This window comes from Thermobia domestica, chromosome 12 (genome assembly GCF_964235325.1).
Source record: "Thermobia domestica chromosome 12, izTheDome1.hap1.1, whole genome shotgun sequence".
Taxonomy (NCBI): Eukaryota; Metazoa; Arthropoda; class Insecta; order Zygentoma; family Lepismatidae; genus Thermobia; species Thermobia domestica.
The window spans coordinates 141,728,528-141,750,358 of NC_137465.1; the positions used below are offsets into that span (position 1 = coordinate 141,728,528).

The 21,831-nt window shown below is 36.2% G+C and overlaps 1 protein-coding gene across 2 annotated transcripts in view; it reads left to right on the top strand.

Moving 5' to 3' along the window:
• Positions 1-21,831, top strand: part of Fkbp39 (FK506-binding protein 39kD) — a 73,430-nt gene that overhangs the window by 16,277 nt on the left and 35,322 nt on the right. For both annotated transcript variants that reach the window (XM_081734188.1, XM_081734187.1), the window contains exons 2-5: positions 8,322-8,411; positions 11,913-12,074; positions 16,947-17,018; positions 20,219-20,368. In XM_081734188.1, coding sequence (XP_081590314.1) covers positions 8,322-8,411; positions 11,913-12,074; positions 16,947-17,018; positions 20,219-20,368 — 474 coding nt within the window. The remainder of the gene's footprint in view (positions 1-8,321; positions 8,412-11,912; positions 12,075-16,946; positions 17,019-20,218; positions 20,369-21,831) is intronic.

Consider the following 21,831-nt stretch of genomic DNA (forward strand, 5'->3'; position numbering starts at 1 on the left):
TCGTGTTTCTGCTCTCAAAAGTTCAAGTTCAAAGACTGAAGTTAGCGCCCCCTAGCTACTTGCGAAACACGTATTGCCTTATTTTACATATACAAGATATATGTATAATTTCATTCGCTTCGGTCCACTCCTTCCTGTGCTTCTGCTTTATTATGTACTTTTTTAGGACAGGACCTTGGCATCCACACAGTTTTTCCGCACAAACTACAAAACACGGGTTAGCTTATTTTTTGTATCGTTTCTTAACATACTTTCGTTGCGTTCTCTATGTAATTTAGGCACTTCGAAAGTATACTCATAAGCACTTTTCATATTTCGTAATCAAATATTTGGAAGGGTCTTTGCCCCACCCATTTATTTCTTTGTTTCAGAAAAATACGAAACAAGTATTCTCTCATTTTACATCTACTAAGTGCAATATCTGTGCACAATTTCATTCACTTCGGTCCACTTCATACTGCGTTCGAGCGTCAACTTCCGAAATATTGGATATGGGCTTTGGTCCCCAATAATTGTTTCTCCTCTACAGAAAATTATAAAAGAAAAAAAAAAACACGCATTCGTGTATTTTATGTGTGGTATCTAACTGCCAAATTTTATCAAAGTCGGAGTGTTACAGTTGTATCAAATTGTATCAAAACCGACAACAACATTGATTTAATAGGGCGTCAATACTTTTAAAAATCATTTCTAGCACTTTTTCTTTCTTTTTGCTCGTTCGGCGCTTTCTAGCCATCAGCGCCTGGGACGACCGCCCCGCGCGTCCCCTTCTTGCTATGGCTCTGCTGGAAACGGATCCGAGGTTTAAGGAAACTAGTATAAAACGATTGACAATTTTCTTATAAATGGATATAAAACATTTTTAAACTTCTGCCAGTAACTTTCGGCTTTTATTATGTGAAAGTGGCCCAAAGACGCCCAACTGCTTGTAAAAGTATTTGACATCCCACACGATTAATATGTATGATAATAGTTGAAACAACGTATTATAATAATTATTTGCAGATACTCACATGTATTCTATGTACAAGCTAAAAAAACATTGTAACTTTTTCTTATCGTCTTGTATATTACTATATAAAATATTCTGTCAGTTTTTTTCAGTTATTTTTTAATCATTGTTTGATTCCTTCATTCATGTTGTTTCTTCTAGCTTCCGAAACCGTGATAAATCTCTCTATCTGCAAACAGAACAAAGTGCATGCACGAGCCAATGGTGAGCACAGCTGCCAACTGCGAAATGAGAACTTCCGGTGGTCCAACGCGCCTTGATGTATACAGAACTATACGCTCGACAAGCTATACGCTCACGACTGTCGCGCACCTGCCGATGAAACCCTGAACTACAGTTATACAAGAAAAAGTTATCTCAGCACCGTTGGGACCACCAACGTCAATTTTCAAAGTTGATTTCTACGCACTAGTGGTGGTGAGAGGAGACCGTCTAACACGGTTTCCCACTGGACGACCATATAGTGTCGCCTGATCGACCAGGTCGCCTGATGGAATGCAAATCGCCAATGTATGGTCGTTCCATCGGTATCGGGATAAATATATATATATATATATATATATATATATATATATATATATATATATATATGTGTGTGTGTGTGTGTGTGTGTGTGTGTGTGTGTGTGCGCGCGCGCGCGATTAACAAAATATTTATGAAGGCGAAAAACAATGCTAGGGAGGATTACCCATGTCGGTCCCGGCGTCCTCCACAGGGAACATAAAATATGACGACATTATTATTGCTTGATAACTTTAAAATCCGACTGGCAACATTCAAAACTCTTTATAGGGGATAATCATAGATGGATCATCCCTTGTAAACAGTTTTCAATGTTGCCAGTCGAATTTTAAAGTTGTAAAGTAATAATAATATAGTCATATTTTATGTTCCCTGTGTGGGACTCCGGGACAACATGGGTAGGGGAGCAGAGTTGTCTTCAACATTGGGAGGCGGTCAGATTTGAGGCTTATTCTGGGAGGTATAAATTTCATCTCACTTTCCTTTGTGACAGTTGGACACGAATCATCACATTTCGTCCTAAAAGACAATAATTTCAATCGGATTATTGAGTTGGGAAAGTTCTAAGATTGTAGGGGATATGTCCCCATCATCCCCCCGGGATTTTCGCCAGTGGATATCAGCTATTTTTTAAAAAAAGCGCGCCAGTTTGTAATTTTACGTTGGTATGCTGCCAAAATCTAAACAGAAAATTTAGTGTGTCTCTGGTTTGTATCCTGAAAATTTAAAAGACCGAAAGTTGAACACTGTGGTAAAGGCAGACAAACGTACAAATGTAGATAGAGTTATCCTAGGAGCCTGAGTGACGTTCGCCAAATATGAATACCAAATAACTATAAAGTAAATGTTTCAAAATGTCTAAAATGAAATGAAATATCCTCCAGCGTAAAATAAATAGTTTTATTGTTGAAGTATTTACTTTCGATGCTTTGTGGATTCAATTGCGGGAATTTCCCGAACACTTCTTTCACGGCGGGTTTTCCCTGAAAATGCAGCTTGCTTTACTGTACATCGAAACTTTCATTAATACTGATGTTTGAATGCAGCACTTGAAATAGTAAGCGTTACGTAGTCTTCGGAGCTCCGAGCATTAAGTTTCTTAATTTTGACAAGAATTTTTACGTTATTGCTAGTGTTGATTCTACAGAATGCTTATTTGAAGGCTAGCAACAAATGACTGAACTTAACTGTTGTTGTTGGAAAACCAAATTTTACTGAATACTTTTGTTACCATCAAAGGTAAGAAATAATACTAATAGTTTTACTAATGTAGTTACATATTTACTGTTAGTACCGGCACCTATGACCTTAAATCCGTCAATGTATGAGGGATAACGTCCCTCGGCGGCGCCGAGTCAAGAAACACACTATTCACGGAAAGGATTTTCTAAAATATACAATCGCTTACTTCACTTCAAATAGGCTATAAGCATAATCCACACATTAATTTGTTCTATAATTATCGCAAGCTAAGGTGAGGGTTTTATTTATATATACATTCAGTGCATTTAGAGCTTTATAAAGGTCTTATGCTGAATATTGTTGTCTATCTTAACATGAAAGCATATAATTCGCCCAAAGAAAGTTTAAAGTCTGATAAAAATAACTTTCAATGTGATCACCTTAGTTGTACCAATAATACACTAACAAAAAAGTCAAAAACCCAGGTGGGTTTTAAGATGGGTTTTTTCGGGCTGGGTCCACTTGGGCAAGCCCTGGCTAGGTGCCGGGTCGTGTCAGCATCCGGGGAAACGAACGTGCTGACACAACTGCCAGGCACACCACCTTTGCCGGGTTTGCATTGGAGCGTAAACTTCTCGCTCCGATATTGCCATACCTTGATGGGCTCTCATAGACAAGCAGACTGGGAGTAGGCAAATGAAAATAAACATGCAGTCAAGCCACGTCTTGGAGAATGGGACATATCCGCTCGCTCTCGTCGTGAAGATGAAATGCTCCTAACGCGTTTAGATATCGGTCACACTCGTCTGACGCATAGTTGTTTATGTCGTAGTATTGTGAGGTAGGTATTGTCATTAAGTATTTGGCACATTCTTGTCTCGTCATGAATACTCCGAACCCCAAGGGCGTCACCGGCTGTCACTGGGCAACGATATTGCTATTCTTAAGCGTATCCTTTTTCTTGTGCGTGCTTGTAACATTGCTCACGTTCTCAGTTTTTGTAGTCTTGCTTGTGTGTTTATTTTATTATTGCAGCACTTTTATTCTTTTTGTTTTTTCACTATTTGTTATTGTTCTGTTTTTACTATTTATTGGTATTGTTCTATCTTCACTTTATTGTTATATATTTAATATCTTTGTATATTTGTTATTCTCGTAATTTATTATTTATATATTGCAGTAGTATTTTTGTTACATTTTAATTATTATTTACGGCAGTCGTCGTTATCATGACGGCAACATAAGGCCTACCGATACTAACGTTCCTAAGAAACCTCTACCAATCAAATCAAATCTTACCATATGCACTAAATGAGGAACTCAATTACCAGTTGGAGACCGACTTCAGGAGGGCTGAGGTATGGGATAAAAATTTGTGCATAAAGCACGGACCAACTTATGCTAGGTGGTCACTAAAAAGCACGAATGCTATTTAACCGTATAGTACCTTAGTATACGTGTACCTTTGTACCTTAGTATACGTGTAAGATGTGAGATCCTGATGTATTTTCATTACTTGTGCAATTCTGTTGTGAAATCAAGTAACATATTTCTTACGTAGGATTTACAAATTTGCGCCCCCTATGGTAGCTCAGTGTTTTACTGTTTATATGAATCGGGGAGTCTTTGGTGCAGTCCTATTTTACGCAACCTTGCATGAAGTCATGATTTACTTGTTTCTTCACGAATTGGATTAGGTACTAGTACCTTACGACTTGCGGAAAGAGTTGCATTCCTAGTGCAGATTCGCTTTCGGAATGCTTAACCGTTATAGGTATAAGTACAGCATCTGGACATATACAGTGTGTCCTAAAAGAAATGCAACCCAAACTTTCATCGAGTATATGAAGTAAGAATGACGGAGACATGATATTTGTGACAAAAGTTAGCGTTGTCTATGGAGGTATCTTGAAAATAAAACAAATCGTAACGTTGAATTTTATTAATTGTTAATGTTCAGAAGTATAATTCAGAAAGTTTGCAAAATGCAATGAACAGAAAAAAGAATTATTCGTGGTAATTCTTACTGTAAATGTTTAGTGCGCATCAGTATTTATCGGATGTGAAGTGCGCACGCGTCGATATTTATCAGACTTTGCAGGAACGGCTCCAGTCTGTGTTTAGCATATAACACTGGAACAAGATGATTTGCTTGATGTTTCCTACAATGTGCATAGTTGAAAAGAAAATGAACATGATAACCACTTATTTTATTACAATAAGTAGTTTGCTGTTCTGAAATTTTGATACTGGCGAGACCTAATATTTGTAAGTAATGGTACACAAACCCATTAGGAATAATTTTGCCTGTGCTGAAGCTGGCATTAGTAAGTTCAAGATTAAGGAAAGCAATTTCAGAAACTTTTTCCGAATTCATTCATTGTATTATGGTCAATTCCGGTAACAATTACCTAAATGCTAATAATACCGCCGCCCACCAAAACACCTATACCTTTCATAAGGATTCTTGTTTAGTGATGCAGTGTTTTCGATCCATAAAAATGGAGGTTATAACATTCGTTAAAATAATAATAATAATAAAGTTGGTTATCTTGAGGAAATATTTTTTTCCCTTAAACCTACAAATTTTGGTGTTTCTCTGAGAATTTTTAAACAGCTATGTTTGTTAGGTCTTGAGCTATAAAGTTTTTAATTTAGAGTGCAATCTCAAAGCAGAATCTCAGAAGCTGTGTATATGTGATATTTTCCCAAACTGGGATCGCCTCCATCTCCAAACCTGTTTGGTCTAAAGAGGAAAAACTTCACATAGGTCATAGCCCTTACACTACTAACAAGAGACAGAAGTTTCATGAGTATCCGGGGTGGTGGGTTAAATGGCCTGGATGAACTGACATGGAATTACCCATATACATTTATCACTCAGAGGGGACAACTGCCCACCCCAAAGAATACTTCTAGTCCAGAGCAGGGCTAAGCTGTGGACCTACACAGGATATGTAACTGCGAAACTACGGTGGGGAATATTCGCGAATAAACAAACTTTTGCTAGATGGTCATTACAAGCTAGTTTTCTCCTTTTTCACTCTGTGAAAATATTATCACCTCCATAAATAACTTCCTTTACAGTACTTTTTAAAATACATTGTAACTTACCCTTCTATTTTGTTTTAATACACTAACTACGCTTTTAAAAATAAAAAAACATACGCTAAGAGAAAAAAGTAGAATACTACACAGTACTTTTCTTATATGGAGGATTGAATCGTACATGCTGTTCATTTTTTTCTTTTTTTTCTATTAAAATATATATTTCTCATTCGTAAATAAACTAGTAATGCAATGTCTTTTAGTTATGATATTCATTTTACCTGTGAATTTTCGAAATACTATTTCTAACATTCACATGAAAAAAACGCCTTTGAGAAGAAGTAACAACATACCACGATGGTTTCCTTATGGAAGAACCCATTGTAGACAGTTTTTCTTGTTTCGTATGACAGGACCCGCTCTCATCACCACCAGGTGACCAGGTATTGTTCACTTTCAAGAACATTGAGCAAATTCGGCAGTCTTCTATACGAAGTCCTCGGTGAACTGCGAAGAATGCTGTGGCCTTGCAATTGACAGATAGCTTGTTCGTAGAATATTGTATCTGGATTTCCACTTCCACCCTTACAAATTTGTTGAGCAAATGTTAAATGCTACCAAGTTGTGCTAAAGAAACTTATGTGCATGCTTATTAACTGTTGTGACAGATTATATCAGAAGTTATCTTGTGACAGACTACGCAATTATGGTCACGTGAATACAAACAACTGCCGTTACTCAATAGAAGAAAGTCCTCCAGCTGCAGAAAAGGAGTCTGCACAGTCCAAGTTGGTGTGGAGTTATTGGTCGTTCTTTTTAGGAAGCTACCAAAGTAACTCCCTGGCAGTGAATTCAGAGCGATATCTTAACATGTTAACTAAGTTTGTCGAACCTGAATTGTATCGACACAAGTATAATCCTCAGACAAATCTAGTATTATCAGGATGGGACCACGACTGATACATATATTCAGTCCATGACTTTTGCTACATGTTCCAGAATAAGAATATCCCTAATCGAGGAGACATTCAATAACCCTCGAGGAAGTCACCGGAACACAGCATTTGGGATTACTCAGGCATTTCTACACAACGTTATACACTATTTTCGAGACCAGCTTGAGGAATAAGTTAACAACAATAGCGACCACTTCGTTGACATGATTTTCAAAAAATGAAAACTAGTACGTAAGTAGTTGGTGAGCAGGGTTTGAGAGTTTTTTTTTTTAAAAAAAAAGCCCAACCCAGCTGGGCCTATATGGGTTTTTTTCGAAATATTTCAATGTCTTTTGGACTAAAAGTGTTAAAATGTGATTTATATTTCAAAACTTTACATTGGATCGCCGACAAAATATATATACATAGTGTGTCTCGTGCTTCTACTCTAAAAACCTAAAAAACTGAAGATTGAGCTGTGTAGTGTGGTTACTTTTTTTTTGAAAGGCTCTATTTTGAAATTTTACGTTGGTATACCGCCAAAATCTGTACAGGAAATTCAGTGTCTCATGCTTGTACCCTGAAAATTTAAACTTAAGAGACCGAAGGTTGTACCCTGTAGTGTGCGTGGTATAGGCAGACAAATGAACAAATATAGATCGAATCATCCCAGGAGCCTCAGTGACGATCGCCAGATATGAATACCAAATACATTAATTTAAAACAGATATAATTCATGTTTTATAAAATGTTTCAAAATTTCTTCTATGAAATTAATATTTTCTGGCGGAAAATAAATGGTTTTATTGTTGAAGTTCACTTCCGATACTTTGTGCGTTAAATTACAGGAATTTCCCGAGCACTTGTTGCAAGACGGTTCTTTCCCGAAGATTAATTTAAAATAATTAACAAAGATATAATTCATATTTTATAAGGTAATAGTTGATGCTGAAGTGTAAAAGGAACACAAGAAGACAACAATTATTTTGAAAATTTAGAATCGTCATTTTAAGCGATATAGCAGTCTCCACCCATGTTTATCAATTCTCCTGAACTGTTTGAGATATGTTATTGATGTAAATGGCATTATGATCTCTGTTCATTGAAAACAATCGACATGATTAGATGTAATACTTATCTAAGCACTTTTTGAAATAGTCAGATTTTCAATTTCTAGTTACCTCATATTATCGTAGTATTCGACACTAAGGTGCTTTGGATATGTATCGCCCCATTGGTCTAAATTGTACCTAATCTGATGCCCATGAGCATAATAGCACGGTTTATTCTACAGTACTCTGTATTGCGATATATGGCTTTTATATCTTTTTTGTTAGGATTGGAGGTTTGCGTTCCTTTCAGCAGCAAGGTTGTATGAGACTTAAGCTTTCGAAGGATCGCAATGACTTCTAAATTCCAAGACTTCTACCAGGAATTGAACCCAAGACTTTTTTTCCGTTTGTTATGCATTGGTAGTCGTTATTGTAGTGTTTTTTAATATACCAAAGTGTAGTTTGGAGATACGTCAATCTTCTACTTCAGAAAGAATGTACTTTGGGAGATTGTAAGGTATCACTAATATTAAAAGTAATAGTAATGAAATAAAAAACTTGTTCTTACAGGCGTGATACTTGAACCTGGCAAGAGATACTCGCAGCGCGTGCAGAATTCGTTTCACATATCGATGGGCGTGTTAGATGCAGATTCAGCAGGTAAGAACTTTTTTGAATGGTTCCTTCTTTACATACTAGTTGTGTATGTTTGTATTAGATATCTGATGTTAATGTAATGTATATTGAAGTTTTAAAAATGAATATTCACGAATTTATGATTAAATGTCTTCAGCATACTTTGTATACTAAATGAAACTAAGTGCAGTTGAATTATATCGAAATACTTCAAGATAATTAGAGAACTTAGTGTTGTCTACTACAGTCTGTGTAGGGGGGTCTATAATAGCTAAATCGCTCTATACTTTACGTATGAGGATTACACGAGACCAAGCTGTGATTTCTGTCGTACTTAGCTGGAAATTAAGCAGAGGCCATCCATCTTTTTGGCTGGGAGCGAAGGAAACTGTGATTTTCAATGTGAAGTAGTTTAAACTTCACATTCCGAATGATTAGCTTTGTTGTTGGTAACACTAGAAACTTGAGATTGTATTATGAAATGCACAGAACAGTTTTTTTCACGATTCTGTTGGAAGAAAAAGCTTCCCCAAGTGTACTACTAGGATGCGATATTAATTCTTTTTAATTAACGTACAAATTAAGGTTTGAGGTTAGATTCTAGTATTGCATGTTATAAAGGCATAAAAGTTGCCTTTCTAATGTTAGGTATAGTTGCTTTTCACATATAAAAAGGCAGGAGAATGTTTGGTAAATGGAATTTCCAAGATTTCGAATGGTACTACGTATTTCAAATCTACATGTAAAACTAAAACATACAATACCACACTTGTCATTCAGTGTTGCAACTAAGGACGATACAGTATCACATACCTCGAAGATCAAATTTTGGAGAGTTCTACAACAGTAATAACGCAAGTCAAATGGATAGGGTAAGGCACATCCAAAAAACCTTGATTTTGAGTACTACGGTCATCATATGACGTGCTTCAAACAAATAGAAACTAAATTGCAGAAATTGAAAAATTTTATTTTTTCAAAGGACTTTATTTCGAAAAAAAAAGTTTTAGATGAATATCACATCGAATTACGTACATGGTTTTCAAAAACATAAAGATCATAATGCTGTCTACAGCAGTTTATCTTAATCACTCTGGAAATAGAAAAAAAAATGATAAAATTTTATATTTTGTTTAAAATGTCATATTTGTGGAAACTTTCTAAAAATATTTTTGATTTACTTTGCTTCTAGAATATTACCATAATACTAGTTGGTTAGTGAAATTACACTAAGTTTACGTAGTTACATAATTTGAAGCAGTGTTGCAAACTTTAAATTTTTACCATATCTCAAATTGCTTGAGATATCAAATTGCATAAATGGCACTGTGATCTTCACATCTATTTAAAATCATATATGTAATTAGATGAGGTATTTACATAAGCTGTTTTTCAAAGGAAAATCTTGAAAAAAAATCAAATTTTCAGTTCTTCCTAATTTTCTCTATTCATTTAATATCAATTTATTATGATCATAATATTAGTCTTCAAAGTATTTTGGATTGCATTGCCCTGTGTGTCTCATTTGCGTTATTACTGCTATAGAGACCACGAAAGTTGGGATATTTATAATACTGTAGCGTCCTTGTAACAGAGGGTATACGGAAGCTTTTACCACGCTACCAGAAATGTCTAGAAGGTCATGGTAACTACGTTGAAAAATAGCGAAGGTATTTACTTGTATATCAATCAATATAGTTTTAAACCAATGGACAGAAAACCCTGAAATTTTGTATCATTCAAATATAGGAAAGGGGACATTGTTTGGCATACTGATACCACAAGGCTAAGTGTTACCAACTCAACATAGTTGTATTTTTTGAAATGGCACTACATTAGGCTATTGCATATTTCAAATCTACACGTAAAAAAAAAAAGCTGTTTGCAAGTGTGAAATAAATAAGCTCAACGTGTTCTATAGCATGAATAAGTTCATATGAGTGAAACCCATCATGTATTTTAAATTGTAATGAATATGAAAAATTAGTATAAATATATATTTGTATTGCTGTTTGCTCGACTTTCTCTTCCTTACCTGATTCTTTGATTATTTTTTTTTTTATTTCACTATGATTCTTTGGTGTTTATAATTCAAATGTTTCGATACGACAAATCTTTTACATTACTTTAAAAACTATTCTGTTTGGGATATTCTTTATCAGAAAAAAGTTTTCTCGCATTTGAATCAGGCGTGTTTTCTACAGGCCTACCACATTATTCCATTGGTTGCGGTTGAAACTATAGATATAATTTTTTCTTTCATAATGATTCCCTTTGCGCAAAATACTGAAGAATTAGATGAACACTCGCTTACTTTCGGCTCAAGAATGCACATTGGAGACAGAAGGATTTATGAAAATGAAATCTTTGTTTTACGTCTCACGATTATGCCGGCTAGGCTAAAGGAGACAGTGAAGGTGAGAAATTAATGCAATGGTGGAATGAATAAAATGGGAGGAAACGGGAGAACCGCGAGAAAACCCACAAACACGGTGTTTGTATGAAGGATTTATGATTTGGTTTAATATGTAATGTAAGTACTAAATTACGTTGACATAATTTTCTTACAGCCATACTCTTTCCAATAGAATGCAGATTCTTTGTTAAAAAAAAAAAAAAAAAAAAAAAAAAAGTTTTTCCTAAAAAAGATACGAACCTATGCTAAAACAATCTACTTCACGCAACTTATGCTAACCACTATACCAAGAAGACTTCACTTTAGAAGTTATCCATCTGTGTATATTATTACCTTAGTGATCTGCAACGCGTAGAAGCATAAATTCTGTATAGCAAGCCAAATTGTGATTTCATTTGTCTTCCTTTGCCATATTTTATGATCTTTTCGTATATGTCAGTTACATATTTACTTGACTGCAGCGTCCAGATAGTCAATATTTCTGCTCCAAATGGTCATGTTACTTTGTAGCAGAATGGAGAGAAAATAAGTCTCTGAAAATAAATAAGCATAGATCTGAGGGACGTAAGGATCTAGATGATGATGATCATGATATTATTATTATTATTATTATTATTATTATTATTATTATTATTATTATTATTATTATTATTATTATTATTGAACTTGGTTTTTCGCCGTCGGGTTTTCATGGCCGGAAGTGTACATTGATAATGTTGAGTCGTGCATCAGTTTGATGTGAACGGCTATCGAACATGAAAAGCAGGAAGAGAAATCGACGGGCGAGAACATACATCGGTAACATATGCGAATACGAAGTACGTCAGACATAAATGAATGATAGTAGAACAAATCTTTCTATAATATGATGTGAAGGTGCATTTCTCGAGCTAAGCATTTTGTTAGATACTGCAGATAAATATGAACTGTTTTAAAAACATTTATCATATTTCATCATATTTATCTGCAGTATCTAACAAAGGGTTCATTTGAATGATGATTCATATACTCATTCAAAAATACTTGTATATTATTTTTCTACCACGTAATAATAATGTTAAAAGTTTTGTAATTCATTTTTAACTTTTTTCTCTTTATTTTTTAAACAGACAATGCTCCAGTCAGTGTGATGTTGGAGACTGAAAAGCAGGAATTCATATTATGTACACTGTCGAAGCATAAAATTCCGCAGCAAGCCTTGGATTTGACCTTCCAGACTGGAGAACAGATAGCATTCTTTACATCAGGGAAAGGCACTGTGCATCTGACAGGTAATATTACGCTTATAAAATCACATGTCAAGTAAGTTTCTCTTCCGCATTAGGTTGAATAAACTATGGTAGATATAACGTACGAACAGCTTGCTGTTTCGAAAATACAGTTAGAATAATAAACATGAGAAAATAACTCCAACTAATCTTATTTGGAGCAATGTTAAATTTGAGTTCCATTTAGGTAAGATAAAAAGACGTAGGGTATAGGATAATAGTCTTTCTGCCTTGCAGGAAACATGAGAATGGTAGTGAATAAGAGTGGACTATTCATTTTTATATTTTAAGCACCCTCTTTCCTTGGGCCCTCATTATATTAACATTACAGCATTTTTGGGAGACAGGTTCGAAGTATTTTGGGTTCCCTTATATAACAACGTGCATATTACGTGTATCATTTTTGCGTGCACTTACGGTCCGATCGAAAAACGTGCTGACCTGGAAAAGTTTCTTTTTAATTTAATATAGGGCACATTACAAGTGTGGAGCCCCAACGACTTGTAAGAGTAGAAAAATTCCACCATTTTAGATTGAAAACAAGCTACTTCCAACAACTCTTCTCTTTCAATTTTGTATCTCCACTCATAATGAGGTTCGCCTATGGGCCCGGACTTTCATACACCCGGTATATAATTATTTCGTTGAGGTTTAATTTCTAACACTTAACATAATATTACGAAGGTCGTTGCAAAAGTTTATGGAAGGAGCAGCTGAGGGTTGAAGAACAATGCTACACTTCAACAATGTCCCCTAACAATTCAAAACAGTTTCTTCAGCGAGTTCAAATACGTTTATACCTTAAAAAAAACTCGAAGCCGCCCAGAATATCTACGACACGCATGTAATTGTTTTAAATGAACATCTTTCGACTCCTTTTTGAGGGAATAAATAAACGTTATAAGATATAAAATTGGACAAATAAGGTTTGTGGAAACTAATTCGAAGCTTCAATCATTGTGAATTGCTAAGGACGTTGTCCTGACGGAAAAGGATGCCTCTTTTCAGTTCTCGCTACAGTTTTTCATTGCTTGGAATCTTCTTTTTGGGTTTACTATTTTCTTCTTTTTTCTGTCTTCCTCTCTGAAAAAAAGTAGAAGAAAGCTAGCTCTCTCAAAAAGAAAAGAAAATCAGAGAAAATGATGATTTTCCTTTTCTTCTATGGTAGTATTTTTTCTTTCTTCAATTTTCTAAAAATCAGAAAAAAAAGGTCGAGGGACGAGACTGGGAGTGCTACAGAAACGTATTCTGGATATTTGTCTACAGCCCACGACTTGCCGTTAATCTTCATTAGCATGTCTACGATGATTTATGTAGCAGTGATCACTTTCCGATCATTTTACTGAGCTATGTGTTTTAGTATTTACTGATTTGCCTCGTTACAATCTCCGCTGTGCAGTCTACGGTCAGTTTTCTGGCAGCTTTGCCTTTATACCAATCCCCCCCCCCCCCTCATCCGGTTTCTATTGAACAACTTGAGGCCTTGCACGCAAGTGTGGTATGCTGCTAGTGCTTCGATTCCATTGTTAGATGGAGTTCTTCGAAAACATGCTGTTTCTTTGTGATCGGAAGAAATGTCAAGCTATTCTTACATGACGCCGAGCCACTAAACTGGCGTGACTGTCTCCAGTTTAACAGCAGATGGTTCAACAAGTGCTGTTTGGTCCAAAGTTCGTAGTCTTCAGGACTATTACACTTTCAGCATTTACCGACCAGAAGCGGATTGCCAATAAATTGGGCCAGCATTTTGCTGTAGTGTTTGGTTCGGCTCATTACTCTCCCGACTTCCCGCAAGTTAAAGCACGGGTCGAATGTAGACACACATTTTACGTTGCTAATAGTGAAGATTCCAACTTGCTTTTTACGGCTGCGTAATTTACCACTGCTCTAAATAGCATTAAAGGCACTACACCTGGGTCAGCCTTTATACATTATGTTATACTTCGCAGTCTTCCTGCCACTGGCAAATATCTTCTGTTAGACCTCTATAAACGAATCTGGATTGAAGGATCCATTCCTGCTGCTTGGCGTGATGCGTATATTCTTCCTATCCTGAAACAGGGGAAATCGACTACGTCCAGCTCCAGTTAGTGGAAAAAATTGAGTGCATCCGTGGTGTGGTACTTTTAAAATATCCTTGCTTTCCAGTCAACAGTGTGGTTTCCGGAACTTCCGTTTTATTACCGATCATCTTGGTAGTGCAATCCAGATCGCTTTTCGCCATCGCTAACATCTAGTCACCATCTTTAATCTTCTGAAGACTTATGACACCATTTGGCGTTATTAAATTTTACATCAACTACTTTTGTTATTACGAGGCCGTATAGGCTTCTTTCTACACCAGTTTCTTGGAAATTTATAATTTCGAGTTGAATTCGGATTCATTCTCCAACCGCTTCTTGTAAGACAATGACGTTCCACAAGGCAGCCTCTTAAATGTGACTTTCTTTGCTGTGGCAGTAAATGGTGCTATGACAGATATTCGCTCCTGTTCATGGAATATGGTATGTGGACTATTTGGCAAGTTACTGTTGCTCTTGTGATCTCCATATTGCTGAAGCGTTCACATTAGCCAGTGACCCCTGGATTGATTTTCTCCATCAACAGGAGTAACTGTATCGAATTTTGTCATTTACGCAAGTGCGCATATCATCCATATTTTTTATCTGGACTGTAAATGCTTGTCTTTTGTTGACAGTATCCGATTTCTACCTTCAGTTTGATCACCGGTCTATCAGGCCTAAAATACTGCTGTCGAAGAACAGTTTTCCGAAAATGTTGTTCCGTATTTTTTGGGCTGTTGATAGTCTTGTCATTGTGCAACTGTATTGTACCCTAATCCTCTTAGTTCAGTGTTTAGTTGGATTATGGATGATGCATTGTTAATGGATCCGCTACACTTACCACGTTACTCGAATTGAACACTGTCTGTCACCTTGGCATACGTTTGGCGACTAGTGCATTCCGTACCAGTCCTATTCCCAGCTTGTATGTCAATGCGTACGAGTCATCTTTAACGCAGCGCCGTCAATTGGCTGATGCTTTACTATTTTGCCCATCTAAAATCAACACCATCCTTCAACTTTTGCACTGAAAGCTGGAGAGCGCTACCAACGATATCAAGCGTGATCCAATGCTACCAGCTTTTTGGAATTTGTGCTCTGGAACTTTTGGATGACCTTGTGTCAAAGTTTGTCAGTTGGGTTTTCTAGGTATCGCCGCAATGGAAGATCCTTCACCCACCTATTTCTTTTCATCTGTCCAATATAAGAAGCCAAACACCATCCCTCATGGATTGCAACAAGAATATCGCGCCCTCTTTCAGCAGTTTTAAGACTTTACTGTCTTTTTTACTGATGGTTCCAAGGATGCTGTGCCTTTTGTTACAACTACATGTACTTCCGGTATTAAATTACACGCCATTTCTTCAATATTCACTTCTAAACTTGTTGCCATTTTACAAACTTTACGTTATGTCTGTGCATGTCGTATACGGTGGTTCTTAATTTATGATTCTCATTCTTTGAATAATATCCTTGATGTGCAGGGGAAACATCCTTTCGTCCAGTAAATCCTCCTATCATATCCTAGATGATTAACAAAGATGTGAGGTACAACTCTGCTGGGTCCCAAAGCATGTTGGTATAGCTAGTAATGAAGAGAGACCATCTAGCGAAAGGAAGGAAAAGAGCTTGCTGCCCGTGAAGGAGCTTTATCTTATCATACTTGACACGGATGTGCGTTCGCTATTCACTGCTTAGTCACATCAGCACTGGCAGCTCGAATGGGACCAGGCTGTCAACGATAAATTACTCAAACCTGCACTTATTGTCTGGACCACCAGTCTCTATTAACACATGGGATTTCTGCTTTGTGGCGAAGACTAACCATTGTATGCAGCCTGTGAATTTAGACAAAGTATTCAACGTTTGCTTGTGGATTGTCCTCGTCATGATCAGCTTCGAGCTGACTTTGCCCTACTAGCAGACTCAACCAACACTGCTGGGGGATGAGCACCAAATGATGTCTCTAAGTTTTTTTTTTTTTTTTTTTTTTTTTTTTTCATCTCCATGTCCTACCCCATTGTGATTGTGTTAAGGTTTGTATTTAACTCCTTTCTTGCTTCCACGTATGTATTTGTCCCCTGTCTATTGCCACTAACACCCATTTTTCGTTTCCAGTTCAATTGATAATTACGACAAGTATTTTACTTCGTTTATCTTTCATACTAACTTGAGCCTTTCTTTATCCTTGCCACGGATCCTCGTCAAAAGATGATTAATATTCTACTGTGTTACTGATTTTAGCCTACTGCTTTTGTCACTGTTTTTTCATGTTTTCTATCTTATCTCCATTTTCTTTCGTGGCAGATTTATTACTGAATTTTAGGTGGTGCTTTGAGACCTTTGCAGGATAACACATCCACTCCCAACCTCTTACATAAAAACTGTCGTCAAGTTCTACACGTCGAGTTATAAACTTAGAGATTTTTAAACAACTTTCATATGTATAAACTTATAATTTGGAAGAGTTCTTTCCCGGCACATAAATACTTGAAAATTTCGTTAATATTTTGTTTTCCGCTGTATTTCGAAAATGTGAAACTAAAGTTCCCTTCATTATAACAAGTATTGATGCTGCCTTTTCAGTGTGATAAATAGTATCACTAAAAGCGCTTTAGTGATTTTATCATTGTGAATGACGCAATTTGTGACAGTGTATTGAAGTCTTGCGGTGTAGTTTTGAATATAGCCTTATGCCAAGTAACATCTAATGATTGATGTTTATAGAATTTACTTTACATATGACTTAGGTTAGTGTAAATGTATATTGGTTTCCCTGCGTTATGTACATATATTTTCGTATATTTTGTAGGATATTTGGTGCCAGAAGATGATTTATCTGATCTGATGAATGCCGCAGAAGAAAGTGAAGATGATGATGAAGGTAGGGTTACTTATTTGAATTTGGTGAGGACTAATAGTTTTTAGAACGAGAACTATACACTTTAAAATAGTCTCTTAATGTAGAGTAATTTGAGGCAATTTTCAACCTTAGCCCTTATACTGGATGCCAACAAGGTGGTCATAATTAAACTACGTCACATATTTTTTGAGGGGGAGGCAATTAAAGACTAATACATAATCTTTCGGGAAGAGCTTGACATTTACAGGAAGACTTCGGAGGATTACAAATACAGGTATAAAGCAGGGAAAGGAAGTAATTACACATGAAACCCTAATCTAGCTCATGATGGAAAGACTAGGTGGATGCAATGCGGAGCTAAATTGTCACTCTGGCGCATGACGTCATCTAAGTGGGAGATGTACTTTTAACAAGCGCTTGCTTGCTGGTATCTCACACGCGAACTTCGCTTGTATTTGTAGTAATCTTCAACGGAGTGAAAATTTTTGTACAAACAGTAATAATATAAACGTAATGTAATCAATACTTAAGCTAAGTGAATTCAAAGAAAAGTATTTACAATAGCGAAAGAAACAGCAATATCAGTTTATATTAAACAACTTTGAAGCTTGAACAAACTAGATTGCTCACTACATGTTTTACCTTTATTTATTTGTTTCTTTCCTTTTTTTTATTTTTTTATATGAAGTAATACACTCGAGTATGTATAGGCCTTCTTATCTCGTTTTATAGTTAATTTATCTTCGTAGGACCGGGTAAAGGAGTTGATAGCGAGCAGGTAGAGTGATTACACAGCACTTGACAAAATATTTACAATAAATTCAGGAAACAGTGATAAGCACAGTTAGTACTGTTAGTTACTAGGATGGTAGATATTTGTTGCATCGTTTTTTGCTATTTACTGTGCAAAATAACTGTTTAGTGTGTAATAATAAATATACCTTGGGTAGAATGGAAGGAAATTCCTTGTTTTGCTTGTTTCATCTTAAATTAGTTTTTGATTATTCAATATGAAAAACGAATAGCTTTTTTTTTTTTTTTTTTTTTTAATTGTGCAAAATACTGAAATTATTAGTTTAAGTGTCTCATGATTGTCATGGACTAAAGGAGACAAACGATAAATGCAAAGTGACTGAGAGAATTTGGTGGAATGAGAATGCGGGAATATCCCGAGGAACTCGCGGACACTGTTGCCCACCACAAACTCACGTTAACGAAGCGAACCAGTACTCCTTGCACCAAAGGTAAGCGTTCTACCACTAAGCTACCGTGCTTCCTTGATTGTTCGAGAATATACCATATTTCGGTTTACTGCGGTTATTAATTTTGTAGTTCTGGAGGTGCCCTAATATGTATACATAATTATCCGAAGTTATGATTAAAATGAACAAAAAAATTTAAAATGTGTAAACATGCCCCGACAATGTCGTCCATGACATGGGAGATGGATACTTTATAATCTTGGTCCAATTCATTTGTAACCGTTAATCATCATTATTACGAACCTTCCATTCGTTAGAGCCTTTCTATTTGAACTGTGCCCCTTCTGGCGCTACTGTCGATGTGTGTGTTCCTGTACCTTCCTCGAAAGAGGAGGGACAAGTCGCTGCGGCCGAGATTTCTCATTTGTTAGATGTGGAAGCGTTGCCACAATGAATTATTTCACAGGCTTCATTGTGCACTGTCTTGTTAGCCAGTCTAAGTATCCTACGATCTTCACTCGTCAAGACCAAACGACTGAATGACAAATTGGCAACACGCCTGAGGTCATTCACTTCTTTTCCGTAAGCAAAGGGAGAGTTTCCTCCGTCATAGGGCGGCGGGGGTGGGGCCGAAGTATAGTTCACATAGTTTCCGAGGGCACACCTGAGATAGACAGGCTCTAGTTAGTAATTTGAAGGCCATTGTCCCGTTTCAGCACCAAGGTTACAGGGAATGGGACTTCCAGAATGAAAGGGGATCTGAACTACTTTAACGCTTTTAATGGTCTTCATATGCGTATCTCGAGGGAGGTAATGTCCTCTAGAACATCGAGTCTCCCTTCTGAAATTACATGTCTGCCTCTGTGGGGAAAATTTTGTAGAAAGAAATGATTACTTCTATCGCTAACCCCCTCCCCCATGATTTCGGATCCTGGTCTTACCTCGAAGTTAGTCTTTTTAAATTGTACTATTGGACTCATATGCAGAAGCAACACAAGTCACTGTATATGCTACTATTACATACTACTAATACTAAGAAGAAACTAGATATTCTCGATATCACTTAACCGAAGACGAAAGAATTTTCACTTGTCACTTCTAGCCGCGCATTTCCTCGTTGTTCCTTGTTACTCAAATGACATCACAGCCACGATGATACTCCAGACCACATGCACATGCAGTCACCTTGTCTTTCCACCTTGGTCTAGCTGATCTCGAAATTCAGATCACTTTAGTCTTGGCCGTGAATGCAATAATTGGGCAGTTTGCAGTGAAACTGCCAGTATTCAAATGTAAGCACTCGTAATAAACTGTCATGTTTCAGTCGGCAAGTTTTCAGTATCCAAATAAATGGCCAACATCTCAGTTTGTGCGTCACGGTAATTCCTAATAATAAACTTATTCTAATAGATACCACTGTCTGCGCTATTGGGTGTTAATCTGTGCAAGCGAGTTGCTAATTTAAAATTATTTCTCTGTATAACAAGGTCCTTGAAGAATTGCCTAAATACAGTTATATAGTGGTGTTCGGGGTGGTTGATGGACCTTTTTTTCTTTTTCTAAATGTAAACATTCAGAGAATTTTAAGCACGATTTTTAGTGTGTACAGTGAGTGGGCCGAAGTCTCGGGAGGAGCAGCTAATCAGTAATTTAATTGACTTTACTATAAAACATTGTACTTCCAGTAGGAAGTATCGTTTTTGCTGATCTATACTTAACTAGCTTGAATTATCTGAATATACAGAATTCCACCTAAGAAATACTTCATCCCTCCCCGCTCGTCTAGGGGCTAGCGCGTGCACCTTTTGTGCACATGGTTCTAGGTTCGATTCTGGTGGGAGAGCACAAAAATTGAATTTGTCATTTATTAATTATCCATCTTTAACATAAATGGCATATCTTTGGGAAGTTAAACTAAGAGAAAGTACTTCTGAATGTAGCTGCTGCAGGTTCGCACATTTTATTGAATTATGTTGAACTTCTCACTTAATGCTTTTACTATTTTTTTCCTTTTTGTAGAGACACCTGCATCATCACCAGTATTTAAAATAACTAATGAGCAGAATAATAAAAGAAAACTTGAGAAAGCAGAGCCCTCTTCTAACGTTAAAAAGCCGAAGTTAAATGCTAAAGCATCACCTGCATCTCTGGGACTAGATAAGAGTACAGGTAATTTAGTATTTCTCACTCTTTACGTTGTAAGCAGTAATGTTTTGTGATAGGAAATGTAAGTACTCTATTACTTTACGGTGTGTATTTAACGGAAAGAGCGTGCAATTTCGCCAATGACACTTAACATCTACTACATGTAACAATACTTGCTCCTATATTAATTTGTTAAATTTAATAAATTTTCTTGCATTTGAAATTACAGTATAAAGTATACAATTGATGCATGATTATTCAGATTTCTCTAGTTCTTCGTATTGTGACGTCAGAAGTTGCCAAGATATACTGAAAGTATTTGAAAGTTTTACCTATGCATTAAAATTCGTTCGTTAAAATATTAAGTAGAACCCAGGCGGAAGACTGTAGATAGAAAAATCCAAATTAGATCCAGTTATTGAATTTAAGTAATGCATGATATGTATAAAATACTTAAGCAATTCACGTATTGTATACCGGTATGTATTAAGTGCCGATAATTTGTATTTATTTATTTATGGTTACATATAGATCACAACCGGTATTATTACTTAATGATAGTGACCTAGTCTGTTTGTTTATAATTAGAGCATGCATGAATTCACTTACATAATTACAAATACACATTTATGGATAAGGCCATTTTAACTAAGGCAATTTTAACTGAGTCTTCAATAAGATTGCACAATAGTCCTTAGAGAACGATCGTTTATAGTAAATATGTCAAGTTCAGGATGACTTTCAGCATAGGAGTTACATTTTTTTATGTTAAGATTAAATTTGTTCGATATACACCAAGTATGTAGTGCGAGAGCATGGGAGGGCTGCGAAATTCTTCGATAGAGTTTTACATCATCAGCAAATAATAATTTAGTACAATTTGATGGCACATTTGGGAGATCATGTATAAAAGTTACGAATAATAATGGACCAAGGTTTGAGCCCTGAGGGACCCCTGACGTTACAATGAAACTTGCAGTTATATTTTTATATATTATATGCTGTCTGCGATGAAAGAGATGTGACATTAGAAATTGTCTAGCTTTGAGAGTGAAGTTGAATGAGATAAGCTTGTTCAATAAGATATCATGATCCAGTGTATCAAAAGCTTTACTGAAATCCGTATATATTGCATCAACTTGATTTCTACTGTCAATTTGCTCCGCAATGAAGTGTATGAATTCAACAAGATTAGTTGTTGTACAGGGAGTCCATAAAGTCCTGCAGGAAAGTAAAACTCGATAACTTGGAAACTACGTAATGTATTAACAAATACTTTTTGGTGTACTTACAGAAAGGTTCGAAGTTTTGTTTCAGCTAGTTAAGGTTTATCGCCAAACTTCCAATTGTACACCATTCACGTCCAAACACTCTTGCAGTTTTTTTGGGAAACCAAGAATTGCGTGTTGTCGGTGCTCGTCTGGAATGTTGAAAATCACATCAGTTATTTTGTTCTTCAGATCGTGCAGATTAGCTGGCTTCTGCGA